Source organism: Muntiacus reevesi, chromosome 10 (assembly GCF_963930625.1).
Source record: "Muntiacus reevesi chromosome 10, mMunRee1.1, whole genome shotgun sequence".
Classification (NCBI taxonomy): Eukaryota; Metazoa; Chordata; class Mammalia; order Artiodactyla; family Cervidae; genus Muntiacus; species Muntiacus reevesi.
Genome location: NC_089258.1, coordinates 33,497,510 through 33,516,566, shown reverse-complemented (window position 1 = coordinate 33,516,566; position 19,057 = coordinate 33,497,510). Strand labels below are relative to the sequence as shown.

Genomic DNA, 19,057 nt, shown 5'->3' with positions numbered 1-19,057 from the left:
CTAGGATGGCTATGATTTAAAAAACAGGAAAATAAGAAATATTAGAGACGATGTGGAGAAATCCTTACATACTGATGGTGGGAAGGTAAAATCATGAAGCGACTTCAGAAAAGTCTAGCAGTTCCTCAAAGTTAAACAAAGTCTAGCAGTTCCTCAAAGTTAAACAAAGAGTCATCATTTGATCCAGGGACTCCACTCTAAGGTACATACTTGAAATAAATGAAAATATATGTCCACACAAAAACTTCTACACACTTATGGCAGCATTATTCATAATAGCCCAAAGGTGGAAACAATCCAACTGTTCATCAACAGATGACTGAATAAATAAAACACGCATTACAACAGAATGTTATTCCATCATTAAGAGGAGTGAAGTCCTGATACATGCTACAACATGGATAAACCTTGAAAACCTCATGCCACATGAAGAAAGTCAGTCACAAAAGACCTAATATTACATGGTTCCATTTACAGGAAATGTCCAGAATGAATCTATAGAGACAGAAAGCAGATGGGCGGTTGCATAGGGATGGGGGAGATGGGGGAATGGGTGGGTGACAACCAAGGGGTATGGTTTCTTTTGGAAATAATGAAAATGCCCTAACGTTGACTGTGGTGATGGCTGCTCCAGTCTGTGACTATCCTAAAAGACGATAGAGTTGTACACTTTAAATGGATGAATTGTATGACATGTGAATAATACCTCAATAAAGCTGGTACAAAGCAGTTTACAGACATGACTACCTATAAAGCAGAAACATCTATAGTTTTAAAATAATAAAAAATAAAAAGATAACATACAAATATCCTCCTTATATAAAGAGCTTTTGTGAGTTAATAAACTATAAACAGCCCAACAGAAAAATGGGCAAAATATTTGACCAAGCCACTCACAAAAGAGGCAGCGTAAATAACTAAAAAGGCATATAAATATTCAGCATCTCTAGTAATCAAAGAAAGGAACCTACTAAGAAATGTAACAAGGCACATTGTTGGTGAGTGTGTGGGGAGAATGGTCTCCTACCCAGACTATCTCAATTTGCTTGGGACTGAGGGATTTCCCAGGAAGCTAGAATATCCATGTTAAAAAAGAACAGTCTGGGGTTAAGTAGGATTAATTGCTCAATCTGAAGTGGAATTATAAATTGGTACATTCATTCTGGAGAGTCATTTGGCAGTAGGTATCAAGAACCTTCTTTACAGATATATATCCCGTCACCTGGAAATTCTACTACCAGGAGTTTATTCTAACAAAATGTTCATACATCAACAAATATTTGTGGGGGGTCAAAGATACACTGGATACTGAGGCTAAATCTACAGATTTTTATCTCAGGTTTTTATAACAATGAAATATTGGCAACAACCTAAACTATGTAAACCTAATGGAGATTTTAAAAAAACAAAACCTGTTTCATCTACACAATGAAATACTCTGTAGGCACTAAAAATTATGTTGTAGAAGAACGTTTATTGATGTTACACTGCTAAGTGGGAAAAAAACAAGTCAGAAAATTGTGTGCACTAGCAATGCTAATTTGCAAATAAGATATATGTGTGTATAAACAAATGCCCAACAGGATACATACACCCTAAAATGTTAACAGTGGTTATCTCTGGGTGTTGGGATTAAGGGTGAGTTTCATTTCCTTCTCCTGGTTCAACTGTATTAAATATTTTCTTCATAGTAAACATGAATTACTTTGGTAACGATACAACAAAAGTCAACTGCATTTAACAAAAAATCCCCACATTTGCCATGCCTCCATGGATGAAGGACCCAAGGAAGGGGGTTGCAGAGTCAAGCACACATTTACACTTGATCTAGCAACAACAGCTACCATTACTAACTACAGTTGTTCCTCAGTATCCATGGAACCCCAGCTGATACCAAAATCCAGGAATGCAAGTCCCTTATACAAAATGGCATAGGATCAATATTTGCATAGAACCTACACACATCCTCCCACATACTTTAAATCATCTCTAGATTACTTAAAATACTAAGTGATTAGGTGAAACTCATTCAGTTGTGTCTGACTTTTGGCGACCCCATGTACTGTAGCCCCTGTAAATGCCATGTAAATCACTTTAAATGCAATGGAAATATTGTATAAATGGGACTTCCCAGGTGGTGCTAGTGATTAAAAAAAAAAAAAAAACCTGCCTACAAATGCAGGAGACTTAGGAGATGCAGGTTTGATCCCTGGGTCGGGAAGATCCCCTGGAGAAGGGCATGGCAACCCACGTCAGTATTCTTGCCTGGAGAATCCCATGGACAGAGGAGCCTGGTGGGCTATATTTCATAGGGTCACAGAGTCAGACACGACTGAAGTGACTTAGCACACACACATACTATGTAAATAGTTGCCAGCTCAGCAAATTCAACTTTTGCTTTTTGGAAATTTCTGGATTTTTTTTTTTTTCCTGTCTGGGGTTAGTTAAGTCTATGGAAGCAGAACCCACGGGTATGCATGGCTGAACATACCTATTACATGCCAGGCACTTTGCACAGACCATTCCCCTTAGTCCTCAGGAGAACCAGTGAGAGACATGTCCTCTCGTCTGACAGAGGCTGGGCGACCTTCCAGTAATCCCACAGCTGGTGAGGAGCAGAGCTGGGATCTGAACCCTGGCCTGCCCACCCCTCACTCAGACCCTGCCTCTACGTGAGCTGCTCCTGTCGGTTCCTGGGGATGGGCAGGCCCTCCGTCCTCCAGGCTGGCTCTGTGCGGGCCCTCCCTCCCTGCAGACAGCCTGGGGGCCGACACAAGGACAGGTCAGCAAGCGGGGGGACAGCAGCTCAGGGAGGGTGTGGCGCTGGCAGGCCAGGGCTGAGGTCAGGGCTCAGGGCAGACTAAGCGGGGACTCCTCGCCTGCTGGGCGACAATCAGGAAGCCGGAGCACATCCGCCCCAGGGGTTCCCAGGCCCTGTGCGCTCCCAAAGGCAGGGAGAGAAAACCTCGCCTGGCCTGCTCCACCCTGGTAAACGCAGCGGGGAAACAGCTCGCCATCTGTGACCGTCTCCCGGGACCCCAGCCGGCTGGCCAGTCCTTTCCCCACTTCCGGGCCTTCTCTTCTGTCTGAGGAGGGGCTGTGAGCGCTGATGGCTCCAGGACCCTCCCAGGTCTAAATCCTTTCAATCCATGGCGCGCTTCCTCGCAGGGGGCCCAGCAGGAAGAGGAAGGGGGTGAGGCGTCCCACCCAGGTCCCGAAGGAGCCCCCTCCCCTTCCCCTCCGTTCCCACTGCTATTTTTAGAACAGGGAACATCTCCGCCAGCCCTGTCCTGCTCAGAGCTCCAGGTAAAACACAGCTGCCCCATTCATTCCACTCCAGCCAGAATGTGGAGGGAATTTACAGACAAGCCAGTCGACTAGACAACCTCTCCCCAGCCGTTAGCCGGGCCACTTCTCACTATTTCCATTACAGCTCAAAGCGGTGACTTACTTTTCCCAAGACGGCACAGCTGAGTGAGATGATGACCGTCTCTAAGACAATCTGTGCCCCTCCCTATCCCCAGCCCGTCAGGCTCCTGAGTGTCCCCAAAGAGGAGTGCTGGGGGGAGGGTCCCAGTTCCACCTCTAGCACCAACCGCACGACGCTGGCCGGGAGTTCTTACCGTTTTCTTCTCTTGATCTCTACAAATCAGCTTGTTAATCGATGAACCCCACTGGGGGAGAGGTAGCCTTTTCAGTTCCATACTCAAAGAGTCTGTGGTTCTATCAAAATTCTAGTCATTCATGAAATAAATATTGCATTCTCTATTGTTGGGTGTGTGTGGAGCTATATTCCTAAAGTTCATCTGAGAGTTGACGGTGGGTCTCAGAAAGCATTTTCCCATTGAAAATTGTGTTATAAATGGTATAGCATAGCTCCCTATGCTAGCCTACTAAACATTTAATGTTCTCTCACAAGGAGAAATAGCAGAAACCTATGCGAAGAGTTGACTCATTGGAAAAGACCCTGATGCTGGGAGGGACTGGGGGCAGGAAGAGAAGGGGATGACAGAAGATGAGATGGCTGGATGGCATCACCAACTCGATGAACATGAGTTTGAGTAAACTCCGGGAGTTGGTGATGGACAGGGAGGCCTGGCGTGCTGCGATTCATGGGGTCGCAAAGAGTCAGACATGACTGAGCAACTGAACTGAACTGATAACTGTGATAGAATTTAACCAAAATGGAAAACCACTGACATTTAAAAGACACTGAGAAAATTTACTCTAAGTAGTGTTTGAGCCAAAGAAGGTACACATCAAAGGCAGTGAGTCAGTGGCAACTTCTGGGGAAGTCTAACGGAGACTTCTGACCACACTAGAAACTGCAGGCATTACACACCGACTCTTACAACTTTCACTGAAAGTTAGCTGTATGCACTGACCAGGAGTTAGAGAGATTAAAGAACATATGTGTATCCTTATATACATGATATTAAAACAAGGGTCCAGTGAGCAGGAAAAAGGAAGGAATGGGAGAAGTTTCTGAGCTTGAAAGCTATTGTGCTGTCTTCCCGGAAGCAAGCCTGGAAGGAGGCACATTTGGTTGGGAGGAGGCAGGGCTGTGCTTATAATTTGAGTTCTGAGATGAGGACCTCTTCCTGTATAAGATCCACTGATATATTTATTTGACTCAAGTACATGATGAATATTAACCATGTCCAACACTTGCATATGGGCATTCCAAGTGGTTCAATGGTAAAGAATCCACCTGCCAAGTGGGTCAGGAAGATCCCCTGGAGAAGGAAATGGCATCTCACTCCAGTATTCTTACCTGGAGAATCCCATGGACAGAGGAGCCTGGCAGGTTACAGTCTATGGCGTTGCAAAAGAGTTGGACATGACTTAGCAACTAAACAACAACAACAACATTTGCATATATTCACACACACGTGTGTCAATATGAAGACCAAAATGCCTGATTTCTTTTTTCTTTTAACCTCTTGTTAGAGCCCTGGGGCTTTGGAGATGACTCCTGGAGATCACCTAAATTCAACACCCTCATTTCTCTTGGAAAAGAAACAAATGATCAGAGAGGTGAAGTAATTTGCCCAAAGCCACACAGAGAGTTACAAGCAAAATCAGGATCTGAACCAAGATCTTCAGAATCCTACTCTGATTTTCTCTGAGGGCCAGAAGCTCAGTGAGAGGGGTGCTCCACAAACCCAGGAGAGAGGACCATAGGAGCGGTTCCCATCAGGTCTCCTTCCCTGATGAGTCAGTATGGATATGAGGCATTCACAACCCTGAAGTTAATCTGGCCAGACTAGATTGCTTAAGACCAAGCGGGGAACCAGGCTCTGGTCTTACAAAACTGAAGTGAAATGGAAAACGCTTTGAGCCAAGAAAGTCAGCCGACCTGAGTCAAGTCCTAGCTCTGCCACCACCTTGTCCCATGTACCTGGCCAGTTCACTTCCCCTTTTTGAGCCTCAGTTTCCTCATCTAGATTCTAGACTGTGACAGGCTTGAACCGTAATCTAATTCTACAACATCCAGTGAGTACCTACCAAGAATCAGGCTTAACAGAGTCAGAAATAAATACACTATGACCCCCACTACAGACCATACGCAAGTTTATTTAAATAACTTAACCCTGCACAGAGAGCTAATTTATAAGTATAAAAATAGATTGTTTGTCAAACAAATGCAAGCGCCACACAGCAGTACACACACCATCAGGCCTCGGGAAGATTAAGGCAACATTAATATCTCAACCTTACGAGAATACTTATGATAGTCAGATGTTATTAAAATATCTCAAAATATGCAGAGCCCATATGCTGACCTCTAGAAGGAGGGGAGAGGAGAGCAGTGAGGGTGACAAGGGAGATGCCGCAAGAGAGACCGGGACCCTGCCTGGGAGAAGGGTGGATGCGGCTGTCTGGCTCCCTAAGAAGCCCATGGTCTTGCAGGGGAGACACATCTGCCTGACACACTGTGCTAAAGATGAACAAAATACTATGGAGCACAGATGGGGAAGCAGGGACTTTTGATGCAAGCCAGGGAGCCTTGAAGCCTGAGGACTGTATGTGGCTGGAATAGCAGAGGAGGGCAACCAACATCAGACAGGAGAAACAGCCTAAAGAGGAACATGCATGGGGAATTTAGAGAAGGGATATAATTCAAAATGGCTGGGCTATGGGCTCAAAGCAGGAGGGCAGAGCAACTAGGGAGAGAGCCGGGGTGGGACCATGGCCTTCCCGGATGGTCTTGAAGCAGGGAGTTGAACTACTCAGACTCCCCGGCTTTGATGGTCTGTGGTTGCTGCAAAGTAGTAGAACAGAGAAATCCAGAGTCAGTGCTCTGGGGCTGGGCCCCCCAGGTTCCGACCATAGCCACCCACTGGTGACCTTGGGCAAGTTTCTCCTCAAAGACTCAGCATCCTTATCTACCTACTGGGTATAGTGAGAGTAAATGTGTAAAGATGACAAAGAACTTCAAGAGGCTGTAGTGAGGATTAAGAGAGAAGATGTAGGTGAAGAGCTTGGCACTGCTCCAGGCTCACAGTCTTAAGCGCTCACTTATAAAGTACTTACTGTTATTATTCTATCCTTAAACTGAGGATCTAGGAACAATTTGGAGGATGGTGGCCCTATTCGGAGAAAGGCTAGAATAAAGATAAGGTCAAGACAGAGGGCAAGGTTGTGCGATCTTCTTTAAGAATAGCAACAAAAAAAGATAGCAAGATGGCTGAGGCCAAGAGGAAGGTGGGGAAGAGGATGATCTTTCTGCAGCCAGATGGGCAGCAACAAGGGGAGGCAGGAAAGCTGGAGAGACTGGAAAACAATTTTGGTGGGGGAGAGGGAGCTGTGGGGGGGTGGCGTGGAGAATATCTGAAATCTAGTCCATTTGACACCCAGTTACTTAGTATTGGGGCTTCCCTGGTGGCTCGGCAGGAAAGAATCCTGCAATGCAGGAGATTTGGGTTCGATCCCTGGGTTGGGAAGATCCCCTAGGAGGAAGGACAGCAACCCACTCTACTATTCTTGCCAGGAGAATCCCATGGACAGAGGAGCCTGGTGGGACTACAGTCCATAGGGTCGCAAAGAGTCAGACATGACTGAAGTGACTGAGCACGCACACACGCACTTAGTGTCGAGATTTGCAATCAGTCAACTAGCAAAATCTGGGCCCAAACCTGGAGCAGGCTCTCACCTCACCCTTAACCAGGCGGAGGTCAAAGGGCTGAACCTATCCTTTTCTGCCTTCAGCCACTGTTCCATCAAGAGACCAGGTACTCCAAGACTGTGTTGCCAGACACTTGAATGCCAGACTGAAAAGGGGGGTAACCCAACCATCCCAGTACTGCTGAGTGTCTGTCTTCTGGAGTTCCTCCTTGTCTTTCACAACAGATTTTTCAAATCTTGTATAACGCTATTCATCTTGTCAGCCTGGGCCACCCCTGGGCCATATGAACTTGAAGTTTATTCTCTAGTGTGTAGAGAATAAGACATCTCATTTTATTAGTCCTAAAGGACTCCAACTAGAGCTTAAAGGGCCACAACTTCTACATGCAGGATATCTTCCCTCCTGACTCTTCCTGAAGATGATAATTGATTTCTCTTACTTCCACCCCCTACAAGGCAAACCGTTGTATCTGGAAAGAGCAATGGATTAGGTTGAAATGCCTTGGCCGGAGGACTAGCCCAGTCTCAGGTCTAGCCACAGAGGGGAAGCTGTGTGACCTTGGATAAATCACTTAACCTCTCTGAGTCTTAGTCCCTCGCATCCATAAAACAGGGCTGCTGGGAGGCCTAGGGGAGATAATGCCTGGGGATCCCAGTTGACATCTCTGATGCCCATGCTCTCACTGGAGGCGCCCATCTACATTGTGAAATTGCCTGCGCCTTCAATTTGCAGAACGCTCTAGGTGCTATGTATGAGAAACACAGAGCTTTGGTGGTAGAACTTATGAAAAAGAATTTAAAATAAAGAATTTTTTTTTTTTAAGTCATACATAAATAAATGTCTTCATTATTTCCAACAGGTCCCAATTCCCAAACTGCCAAAGGACCTAGGCAGCAGAGACGGGGAGTTTCAACAGACCCAGAGCGTGAGACAATAAAGAAAACAAGAAAATGGGATCAAAGGATGTGCAGGGGGTGGGGCGGGGAATTTAAAGAGTCACTTTGTATTCAAATCGCACAGATGGCCTTTTCAACAATAAATGGTTGTGCTCCCGTGCTCCTAGCTGGTAGGTCCCCAGACACACAGCAAGACAATTGGGCCATCAGGAAAGAGACCATTGTGTGAGCTTCTTAGAGTGATTTGTGTGGAAGGAGGGGCTCGGCCGTGTTTCCCGTGATTATGGCTCTCGAAGGCAATTTCGATGCATTCATCATCCTGGACGGCTGGGGATGGACCAGGCTGCTGAGCAGCAATGGCCACCCGATCGTATTTCATCTTCTCGAGCCCGTGAAGCCAAATTAATTGTCTCATCGATTTGAAAGGCAGAGCAGCAATGGCGCTGTGGGTCACCACAGTCACCAGGAAGACAAGGGCCCTCCAGGAGCTGATGTCTGCATCCGCAGCGGCAGCAGCTTGTTGGGCCACGCGGAGGAAAGCGCCATCCCCAGGGCCAGGTGCCGCATTTAGAGTCTCTGTTGCCCTGCCACCGGAGCTCCCAACCTCTGCACCTGTGTGGTGGACAGAGGTAGGTCCCCAGGTCCAGAAGAGAAAAGCTGGCTGCCTTTCCAGACAGGCGGTTCTCCTGGGCCTCACTCTCCCCTTAATGTCATTTTGTAAGGGAATCAAATGAAAACATGATGTGGCTTGCTGTCTGTGCAGACCCAGCTGCTTGGCCTCTCAGAATTAACCCTGCAGGCGGAGTCTCAGCTGATAGACACTGCTTGTCCCACTCTGGCCGGCCGTTCCCCTGCTGGGTGGGGCACCGGGCTGATCCCCTGGTAGATTACTGATACCGCATGTCTGATCTTTCCTAGGCTGGGGGGAAGGGCCATCGGTGGGAGGCTAAGGGAAGAATTCTCTATTGGACCACCCTTCTTGAGGTTCAGGTAGTCAAAGCAGCTGAGCAAATTCAGCAGAGTACAAGATCCCTCCCCCTCTCTAGAACACAGAGAGGATCTTACAGGACTCAGCACCGAGTGTTCAAGGGGACTTCCCTAAGCTGAAGCCCAGCCTCTCTGACCTCCTTTCTAGGCAAAAGGCCCTGCTCCTACACATGCCCTTTGTGTGTGAGCTTTGTCTGGACAGAGGGTGTGAAAGCTGCCCCACGCTGGCCCACAGCGGGAGGTGCGGCAGGCAGTGAGCAGGCTGAGCTCTCATCGTTGTCCCCTGGCAGGTCACCAATCAGCCTCACAGCAGGATGGGTCTCCCCTAGCGGTGCTGAGCCACACTCAGCCCCGGTCCCTGAGTCTCGGAAGCTCCGCGGAAAGCAACCCAGTCAGCTTCCCAGGGGCTGGATTCCAGTTTCCTATCAGACCATTCAGCACCGGATGGATAGACAGCACAGGCCACCCCTGCTGAGGCCTGGAGAAGCCCCACTGCTCCCAACTTGGCCAGGAGAAGCGCCCACTACTGCCAGCTCCCGGGGACATTCTCAGCACTCAGCCCTGGTCCCTACCCAGGCCTCACGAGGAAGGGGCTCTGTGAGGACGGCCTCACCCTTACTTGCATCCACTGAAAGTCAGACATGGCGGAGGATGAGAAGGGTGGAGGACAGGAGACTCTTATCCGAGCCTCCACTACCCCCAGGGTCTGGACATCCACATAACCAACTCCCCAGCGCCCCTCCAGGGCAAGTCGCCATTGCCCCTCACCTGCAGGACTTAAGGAAGCCCCCGCCTTAGGTTCTACCATCTTCTAGAAATGGTCCCCGAGACCCTGTGGCTCCCTTTCTCAAAAGTTTTCAATGGCTTCCCACTGTGCCCAGACCTGAACTCTTGGTAAAACACGAACCACCACCGCCCTGAACCACCTGGTCCCCACACTGGTGGTCTTTCCCCGCAACTAAACTCAAGCTCCAGCGGCCTGGCCTCCATCCCTCCAGCACGCCGCACCCCTATCCTATCTCAGGCACTCTTCACAAGCTGTTCCGGTCCGTCTGGAACATTCCTTCCAGAGTCCTTGACTGGCTAACTCCTTTCTGGCCTCCAGGTCGTGGCTTCAAAGTCAGGCTTGTCCCCTGCCCCTCCACCGCCCCTACAGCAATCTACACAACATGCTCTCTTGAAAGAATCCTTTCTTTCCCTTCATAGATTATCACAGTTTGTAACCATGTGTGCAAGCGTGTGTGTGTTAACATTTATGTAATGCTCACTCCTGTACTAAGATGAGAGCAAAGACCACATCCATCTCACTCTCCACAGTTATCTCAGGCTCCTAGCACAGAGTCTGGCATAAAGCACATGCCCTCAAAATATCCAACGAGTGAAAGAATGAATGCTTGAGTACAGATGACAAATGAGAGAAGGGGTGGAGATATCTTCTGGCAGCCGGGCATCTATCTTGGCGTTGTTGTTCTCCGTCAGCGCTGACCTCTCCCGACCTCTCCCCCTGCCCCCAAGGCAGGTGCTGGAACCACCGGAAGCCCATGTGCTATTTCACCTCCTTCTTCCTTGTAGGGAATAAGCTTCTGGTTCTTCTCCATTTGGGACTTTTGGATCCAGTCTGCATCTGCCCACAGGGCCTCCGACACCACTGCGGTCCTTCTGATGCCAGTCCACACACACCCGTGGGGACACTCCCTTCAGATGACCCTAGGCCCAACATCTTGGTCCTCCGGTTTGGGTCCAGTTGAGGTGAGGTTACTCTGTGGTAGGGGATGCCCAAGAAAGGGTTAAGTTGCCAGAAGCAGAGTCCCGCCCTTGGGTTTGCTCAGCCAATCAGAGTCTGTTCTGATGAGGTAAAGCTTCTATCCTGGGTAGCATTGGTTGAGTTGGCCAGCCCCATCTCCTGCTGGAGAGAGCCATAAGGGTGGAGTTTCTGTGGAACCAGACAGAACTGGAATTAGCTTCGCGGTCGACTCAGGCCAGGGCTGCCTGGCTCCAAGACCTGCCCCTGCTCCTTCCTACAGTGCTCACGCGGACCCTGGCATCTCCAAGGCCCCATCTCTGGGTGCTGCAGTGGAGATGACATGTGGCACGCACCTTGGTGTCACAGCTAGGAGAAGTCTTACAGCCAGACCAGACCCGGGAGGCCTCCGTCTCCCTGCCTGGTCCCAGGAATATGGCAGGTGGCTACCGGGAAGTGATATGGAACGGTCGTCACATGTGGTCAAAGTGGCAGCGTTCAGCCTCAGTAAACAAGGCCACTAGGTGAATCTCCTATATAGACGTACCTTTAATAATAATTCACAGAGTTCATCTTGTACGCCTCTTTGCTGAGCACATTACATGAGTTTAGCCCTCACGAGAACCCAGTTCATCCGTTGACTGTACTCATGAAAAACCCGAGTCTCAGAGAGGCTTGGTGCCTCATCTGAGGTCATAGAGCAGTTAGGCACTCACATCTCCCGTATCACTCACTATGTTATTTTAGAACCAGCGGCTGGCATATCTGTCATCACCACTGGACCGCAGCTTCCCAAGGAGAGAAGGTGACAGATTCTTCCGTGCACTCCCAGCACTGAGGTCAGGGTGCCCCCTGAGCGGACGGAGCCAGCACGTGCTGCACCCCACCCTCCCATCCCTGACGGCTCAGTCCAAAGCCTGCTTTCCTCAGAGGCATGCTATTGGCCTGCCTGGGGCTGTGCATGTGGTAAGGGCCCAGTGCAGGTTCACTGAGTGGACAATGAATGGGCAGCGAAGAGCTCCCCTCAACGGACCCCAAAGGACCTAAACTAGAGTCTGGCCCAGAGCAGGCACCTATTTCTATGCTGCTGTGCCCTGCTTAGTTGCTCAGTCATGTCCAATTCTTTGCAACCCCATGGACTGTAGCCCGCCAGACTCCTCTGTCCACGGGGATTCTCCAGGCCAGAATACTGGAGTGGGTAGCCATTCCCTTCTCCAGGGGATCTTCCTGACCCAGGGATCGAACCCAGGTCTCCCACACTGCAGGCGGATTCTTCACTGTCTGTGCCGCCAGGAAAGTCCAAGAATACTGAAGTGGGGAGCCTATCCTTTCTCCAGGGTAACTTTCTGACCCAGGAATCAAACTGGAGTCTCCTACATTGCAGGCAGATTCCTTACCAGCTGAGCTACCAGGGAAGGCCATTTATTTCTATATTCAACTGAATAACCAACCCAATATGTATCTGTCTCTCCCCATCAGCTTAGAACCTTAACAGCCATCTGTGAGTTATTCCAGATTAGCTTGGTAGCATTCCCCATGGTAGGCAGTTTAGTAGAAGTCACCCCAGGTGAGAGAAGACAGGTAGTTTACCCACAAGGGTAGATGATGAGGCAAGAAAGGGTGAAGAGTGCGGACGAGGAAGAACGGGGTGGTGAGAAGAAGGTAGCTAGGAGAGGAGAGGAAGCTGGCCACTCATTTCTACAGCAAGAGGGAGCCTGAAGGCCCACCTGGAGCAGCCTCCCACCTGCCACGGTCAGCCAGGAGAGAGCCGGAGAAAGAACGCAGCCCTGGAGAAGGGACGCAGTCGAAATGCTGCCTGTCTCTTTTTGTCCACCTGGTCCCAGCTGGGAGCCCCAGACCCCCACACTGCAGCCCCCAGGTCACTGCTACCCTCAGACACAGCACAGAGAGCCTACGGCCGCCCCTCCCCACCACCACGAGGGGAGCAGACCTGGCCCCTAGAGGCACACATTTCATAGGCAATCAAGTGATGCAGAAATCTGCAGGGCAGAGTTCTCTAAAGGAGACTGGACGACCCCGGGTCCTCAGCTTTCATGGGAGTCACAAAGCTTGAGGAGCTGGGAAGAACCACCTGGCCAGCGTGCAGGTGGGACCACCAAGGCCCCGGCGGGAAGCTGTTGCCCAAGGTCACGCAGCAGGGAGCGGTACACCCACCTCGCGACTGTTCTCTACATCCACTTTCCTCCAGTACCCTCTGTCCTTCCCCAGGAGCATCTCATGTTCAGGGCATATCACATGTATTATGTTTTGCAAGTGGGGGAAGAACGTTTGCATTCCTTGAGATGTTTGAGCATCAGCATGTTCCAAGGGTCAGCAAACACTTAAAAGGAACAGGGTTGAGAAGGGGCAGCACGGGAATTCGGGGAGCTGCCTTGCAAAATGTCTTTTCTCAGAAAAGCACTGGAGTTGGGGGGACAAGGAGTGGCTTAGGCAGAGATCTCCAGTCTGCGCACAAGGAGGAACAGTTCCAAAAAGAACAAAGAAGTGACATTAAAAAAAAATAATAATGGCATGCTCCTCTAGTCAGGGCTTGAAACAGATTTCAAGCAAAAGAGCTCTGCTTGACCAGTGCGAGAAGCCAGTGTCCAGGCTCAGCTTGGCCTTCCCTCTTCTTTCTCCCCTGGTGGCGGGCGGCAAGTCTAGTAAAAAGCCTGCAGCCCAGCCCTGGGCAAGGAGGTTCGTGGTCACCTGCAAGGCAGCTGGGACCTGACAGAGCTGAGCGCAGGGGGACAGCCTGTGCCGGCTGGACAAGCCACCTGGTCCAGTGGTTAAGGTGATTTTTTTGCTGAAACACTCCTGGAACCACGTGGTGCTGGAGAAGATCCTATTTACTGGAACTTCTCTCAGGGAGCATTCTGCAAGTGACTAGAAGGAATGAACTGCTAAGACCCTTCAAGTGTGTATGATGTGGGTAGGGAAAGTGGGCAGTGAGATCCCTAAGGGGGCTGCCTAACAAAAGGTCGTTACTAATTGCTGCCCAAGGAGGGTGGGCCAAGTGGGGTGTGTCATCTGGGCAGGGCCCGCTCTCAGGTGAGGGGGCCATTTGAGGCCATCCCCATGGTTAGACCCGCTTTCTTCTCCCTCCGCCAGCCCAGCACAGAGCTTTTTGTTAAGCACACATTTAAAAGAGCTTTAATCTGAAGTCACGTCCCACTGTTGCCTGCCCAGGATGCCCATATATCCTGGTGTGGCCCTGAAGCCAGGCCCCAAACCCAGGGCCAGGCAACCAAGCCTGCAGCCCTGCAGGGACCCGCTTCTCAACCCAGCCCGCTTCAAACTGTCCCCTGACTCCCCGACTGAAGATGGAGAGACTCCCCAAGGCGCTGAGAAGGCTGTTGCCAACCCACTCCAGAGCCGGCAGACAGAGAAGTTGAGGCAGAAAGAACTTGTTCCTAAGACCAGGAGGAGCTAAGCCTAAAACACAAGAAAAACTGTTGCAAGTGTGCAACATCCCAGCGGCCGCCCCGGTGAGGAGGAGGTGGCCTGTTTTCTGATTGTGACCCACACGAGATCAAGGGGGCCAGGCAGCCCACAGCCTCGGCAGGTCTCTGTGGAGCAGCAGAAGCTGAGACTGGGAGCCAGCCAGCCAAGCAGAAGCAGCTGGGTCGTGGTTGGCTGAGGACCTACTGAATATCAGGCACCGTGCTATGAACTGTGGACGCACCGTCGCCTTTCCTTCACACGACAACGTTTTGGAGAAGAAATTGTCCCCAGGTGGACCCCTAGGGACGCTTAGTGAGTGTTAAAACAAGATAACTGCCGAATCTGAGATTATATAATTCTCAGACACTATTTTAGGAGCTGCCGGCCGCCACCACCCCGCCAGGGGTGTGCGGTCCCTTTCCCCACTCCCGTCCTTGGCAGCCTGCCCCGCCGGGCCATGTGCAGGGCGGCTTGAATGCAGCCAGAAGCAGCACGAGGCCTGCGAGTTGACCAGCTGCCGCTTGCTTTCCTTTACCTTCTTCTCCCCGATTCCGGCCGGCCAACCACCTTGGCTCCTTTGGCAGCCATTCAGACCAAATCCCCAAAGGGCCAGCACGTTCAGCAAGAGAAGGGACTCACAAACAGGGGATACAACTGTGCCTGGCGCGGGCATCCGGGGGACAGTGGGTCCAGGTCTGGGCCCATCACCCTCCATAGGCACAGGGCCTGCTGCCCGTCCCCAGATCAGCTTCAGCTGGGAGTCTCTAATCTCCCTGATGCTCCAGCTGGCAGGGCCCCAGTCCCCAGAAAACTCCACTTGCCTCCACTTGGCTGTGGCCTGCATCGAACCAGTCATGGCTTCTTTCTGCCACAAGCGTCCCTTCCCAATTATGTCTGCCTCGGGCCAGTTTTAAACACCAGTGTGCTGTCCCTGGGCACGACCTAGAGGGGGGACCACGTGTCAGGCAGCAGCAGGAAGACAGGCCCGAACTAGACCTTGCCACAGGCGAATTAGGGAACAGGGCCGAGAACTGATGGGTCACACTCAGTTTAGCTCTGCCGCGCTACCCGAGCGCCCTCGAACTCGCTCAGTAGATCCAGTGACACGCCAAGGAGAGAGACGCTCTCAGCTTCTTGCCAAGAGCCTGCTGCCCAGTTCCAAGTTCTGAGCTCGGGCTGGTCCCAAGCTCAATTTGGAGGCTCGGGGGTCCAGGCTGGCCAGGGTGGGGGGCCGGGGCGGTGGCCCCCGGCGAGGCCCTTACCTTGCTGTTGGGGGATGGAGCCGCCAGCTGCTGCTGCTTCGCGATGTTCTCTGACAGGCACCAGCACACTCTCTTCTTCTGCTCCTGCGAGTGCGCTTCCAAAGTGAATAAGCACTCTGCCTTCTGACGTCAGAGGAAACAGAGAAAGGGGCAGTCAGGGCTGCTCCCTGGTTCAGGGGGCTCCCGGGCCCAAGCCCAACCTAACCATCCAGTGGGTGAGGCTGAAGCAGGGCGGGGAGTGACCGCTGAAAGCCACAAATGCGCACAGCAATCCCCAGTGACATCGAGGCAGCCAGGCGAGCAGGGGAGCTGGTTCGGGGGCCAGCTGGCAAGCCCGGCGCCCATGGGCTAGGGGGAGGGAGGCAGCGGTTCCCAACACAGTGGAGTCCTGTGGAGAGCCGAGGACTGCCGTGGTGAGGTCACCCCTGGGGACAGGCAGCACAAGGCGACCGCTGGGGGAGCGCGCGGGGGACCCAGAGGACCGAGGTCTCTGCCCCTCTGACGTTCTGTGGGGCGAGGACCCCTCCCCGACCTCAGCACACTCATCTATTCACAAGACCAGGGTGAGATGGGTACCCACGCAGGACCTGGGTCCCTCCGGAAAGTCTTCGGAGAGCAGTCGCATGGCCTTCAACAGCCCCGCTGCTGCCTGACACATGAGCTGGGTCTGATCAATGACTGTTCAGCTCAGCTGAGTGCAAGCTTCTGGCACTGCTGCCATTTAAATCTCGCTCTGCTATTTAACCTTGTTAAGTGCTGCTATCTCATCTACCCAACGAGACCCGAAACCCCTGCTAGGAAGGCCTTTTTCATCCAGGCCTAGTACAGTGCTTGGCCAGTCAAGGCCTCAGTGAGCTCTGGCTCCCTGGAGACTCTCGGAATGAGGTCAAATCCAGGCCAGCCTTGGCATAGGCACCAGGGAGCTGCAGGGACCCAGGGAGTCAGCCCCGAAGGAGCCAGAATGTGCTGGGGGTGGGGAGGGGAGGAACAACATGCCCCACGTTCTCATCCTCCCCAGGACGCTCTGCGCAGGGAGTGGTGAGCTCTTTCTGTCTCCACTGGAATTTGATTATAACCGCAGAGGGCTGCGATTTGATGAATTCATCCAGGGAGCTAAGAGTGTGAGCTGGATGGCTCAGAACAGAAAAAAGGACAGTGTAGAATTCTATGCAGTCCTTCCTTGTTTTGCAGTTGGATAGGACTGGTTTGAATCTCAGCTTTGCTGCTTCCTAGCTGTCGACCTCAGAGAAATCTGTAAGATGGGAATGACCATGATGTCACCTACCTCTCAGAGCTATCAGGAGGGCAAGCAATAACCCAGGCCTCAACAAACAGCTTCCCTGGTGGCTCAGATGGTAAAGAATCTACCTGCAATGCAGGAGACTTGGGTTTGATCCCTGGGTTGGGAGGATCCCCTGGAGAAGGGAATGGCTACCCACTCCAGTATTCTTGCCTGGAGAATTCCATGGACAGAGGAGCCTGCAGACTGCAGTCTATGGGGTCACTAAGAGTCAGACACAACTGAGTGACTAACACTTTCAACAAACAGCAGCTATCTTCGTTATTAGTACTTCATTTGTTTAAGAAATATTTGTCGAGCACCTGTTTCATGTCAAGGACTGTGCTAGGCCCCTGGGGGTGAAGAGGGAAATAAGAAAGGCTGAGTTCTTGCCCTTAGGATGGGGGCAGAGACAAGAAACAAACAGTGTAATTACAAACTGTGGAAAGGCCAAAAGGGAGAGGTCCCATCTGAGCCCAATAGACAGAGCCAGCCTTTCTGAAGGGGCAGCACCCAGCCAAGGCTGAATGAGAAAGCGCTGCCAAGGAAAGTGCTAGGGAGAAACCATTACAGGCAGAAGGAACAGCAAGTGCCAAGGCCCTGAGCTGGGTGGTTATCAGCCTCATGGAGTAGCGTTTGAGCACCTCTTCTCCGCTACCATCTGACGCGGCCCTCAGGGATACCACCCTTCAGGCAAGGGCCACCTCCCAAGCTAAGTATTCCCAGGGTGCCAGCCCCAAAGTGCTCAGGGTTGTCCTTCCTAAAAGCATCAGAGGAGAGCGGAAAGAAAGCCCCACCTCTTGGTTTCAGGGAACTGAGTGGATGTGGGGAGGCAATTATACCACTTAATAACAGACTTCCACTTGCCAGAACCCCCAGCCCACTGCAAGGAAGGACTCACCCCAAGATGCCCCAGAGAGATGGCCCTGACCCGAACCCCTGGATGAAGGCAAGGCAACCCACTCCAGTAATCTTGCCTGGAGAATCCCATGGACAGAGGAGCCTGGCAGGATACGGTCCGTGGGGTGGCACAGAATCGGGACACGACTGAAGCGACTTAGCGCGCACGCATGCACGCACAAGCCTCCCAGGCCTGCCTCTACCTGGCTATTTGGGCTTCAGCAAAATCCTTTCAACTCCCTGAGCCCCAACTTCCCCCACTCTTTCTGTTCCGAAGCAGATTCTACCTTAATAATAATTCCCTTTATCTAAGTATCAATTTTAAAAAGCACCTTCCCATCCATGATCTTAAGAAGGTGTCTGAGGCCCCAAGGACCTATACTTAGGCCCAGTCGGGGGTTGGGGCCTGGCTGTCTTAGATGCTCACACATTCTGGGGAGGCCCCAGCTCCCAAGACTCCTCTCTAAGTGCCGCCTGGAGTTTGGGAGGCTGGCCTGGACAAGAGGGAGAGCCTGGAGCCAGCCCCTCCAGGAAGGCTGAATCCCCATCTGCCTAAATCAGGGGCCCCCACTGCCTGCTTGGGTCTCTCGGTCCACTCTGTGACCTGACTCAACAGTTTGAACACTCATATACACTGTGTCCTCAAATATCAGCCTCCAAGGTCAAGGTTGTAAGCTGCCCTGAAACCATCCTCAGGAAACTTACTTGGAAGCAGGGCCTCCTTGTTCACCAGCTGGTGAGCTAAGTTCTCTCCCTAAGCAACAGCACTGGGCCCAGACCTCTGCATTTAAACATACGTGTGTGTGTGTGTGTGTGTGTGTGTGTGTGTGTGTGTGTGTGTTGAGTCGTGTCCAACTCTTTGCAACCTATAGACTGTAGCCCGCCAGGCTCCTCTGTCCATGGAATTCTCCAGGCAAAAATATAGGAGTGGGTAGCCATTTCCTTCTCCAGGAGAGCTTCCTGACCCAGGCCTGGACTTCTCTTGTGTCTCAATTCACCTGCATTGGCAGGTGGATTCTTTTGAGCAATCCCAAATCCAACTAGAAACCTGGCTCCTCTTGCCTTCCTTCTTCAAAACCCCATCTTGCCTCAACCTCCTTGTGTCTGAATTAATATTATCCTTATAAAAACGAAAACCTCTTCTACTACAATTTACGTTTGTTCACTTGCTGTGACAGATGTTCTCTTACTTAATTCAATTCTCCCAGTGACCCTATGACATAGGGAGGAAGGAAAAACACAGCTGTTACCATCTTTTAGACGAGAAAACTCAGGCTCAAAGAGGTTAAGTCGGCAGCCCCGAGAAGTATCGGGAGAAGAGGGATTCAGAGTCTGTCTTCTGCCTCCTCCAGAACCTGCGATCTCACCTCCTTTATTTAACAGTATATGTACATTACAAAGAATGTGAGATACTCCTCT

The 19,057-nt window shown here is 51.1% G+C and overlaps 1 protein-coding gene across 4 annotated transcripts in view; it reads right to left on the bottom strand.

Moving 5' to 3' along the window:
- The window catches only part of RGS3 (regulator of G protein signaling 3), a 101,019-nt gene that overhangs the window by 45,539 nt on the left and 36,423 nt on the right, over positions 1 to 19,057 (bottom strand). For 3 of the 4 annotated variants that reach the window (XM_065946458.1, XM_065946459.1, XM_065946460.1), the window contains one exon: positions 15,460 to 15,582. In XM_065946458.1, coding sequence (XP_065802530.1) covers positions 15,460 to 15,582 — 123 coding nt within the window. Of the gene's footprint in view, positions 1 to 273; positions 10,946 to 15,459; positions 15,583 to 19,057 lie in introns of those variants that run through there. The other variant, XM_065946462.1, reaches the window with a different exon arrangement.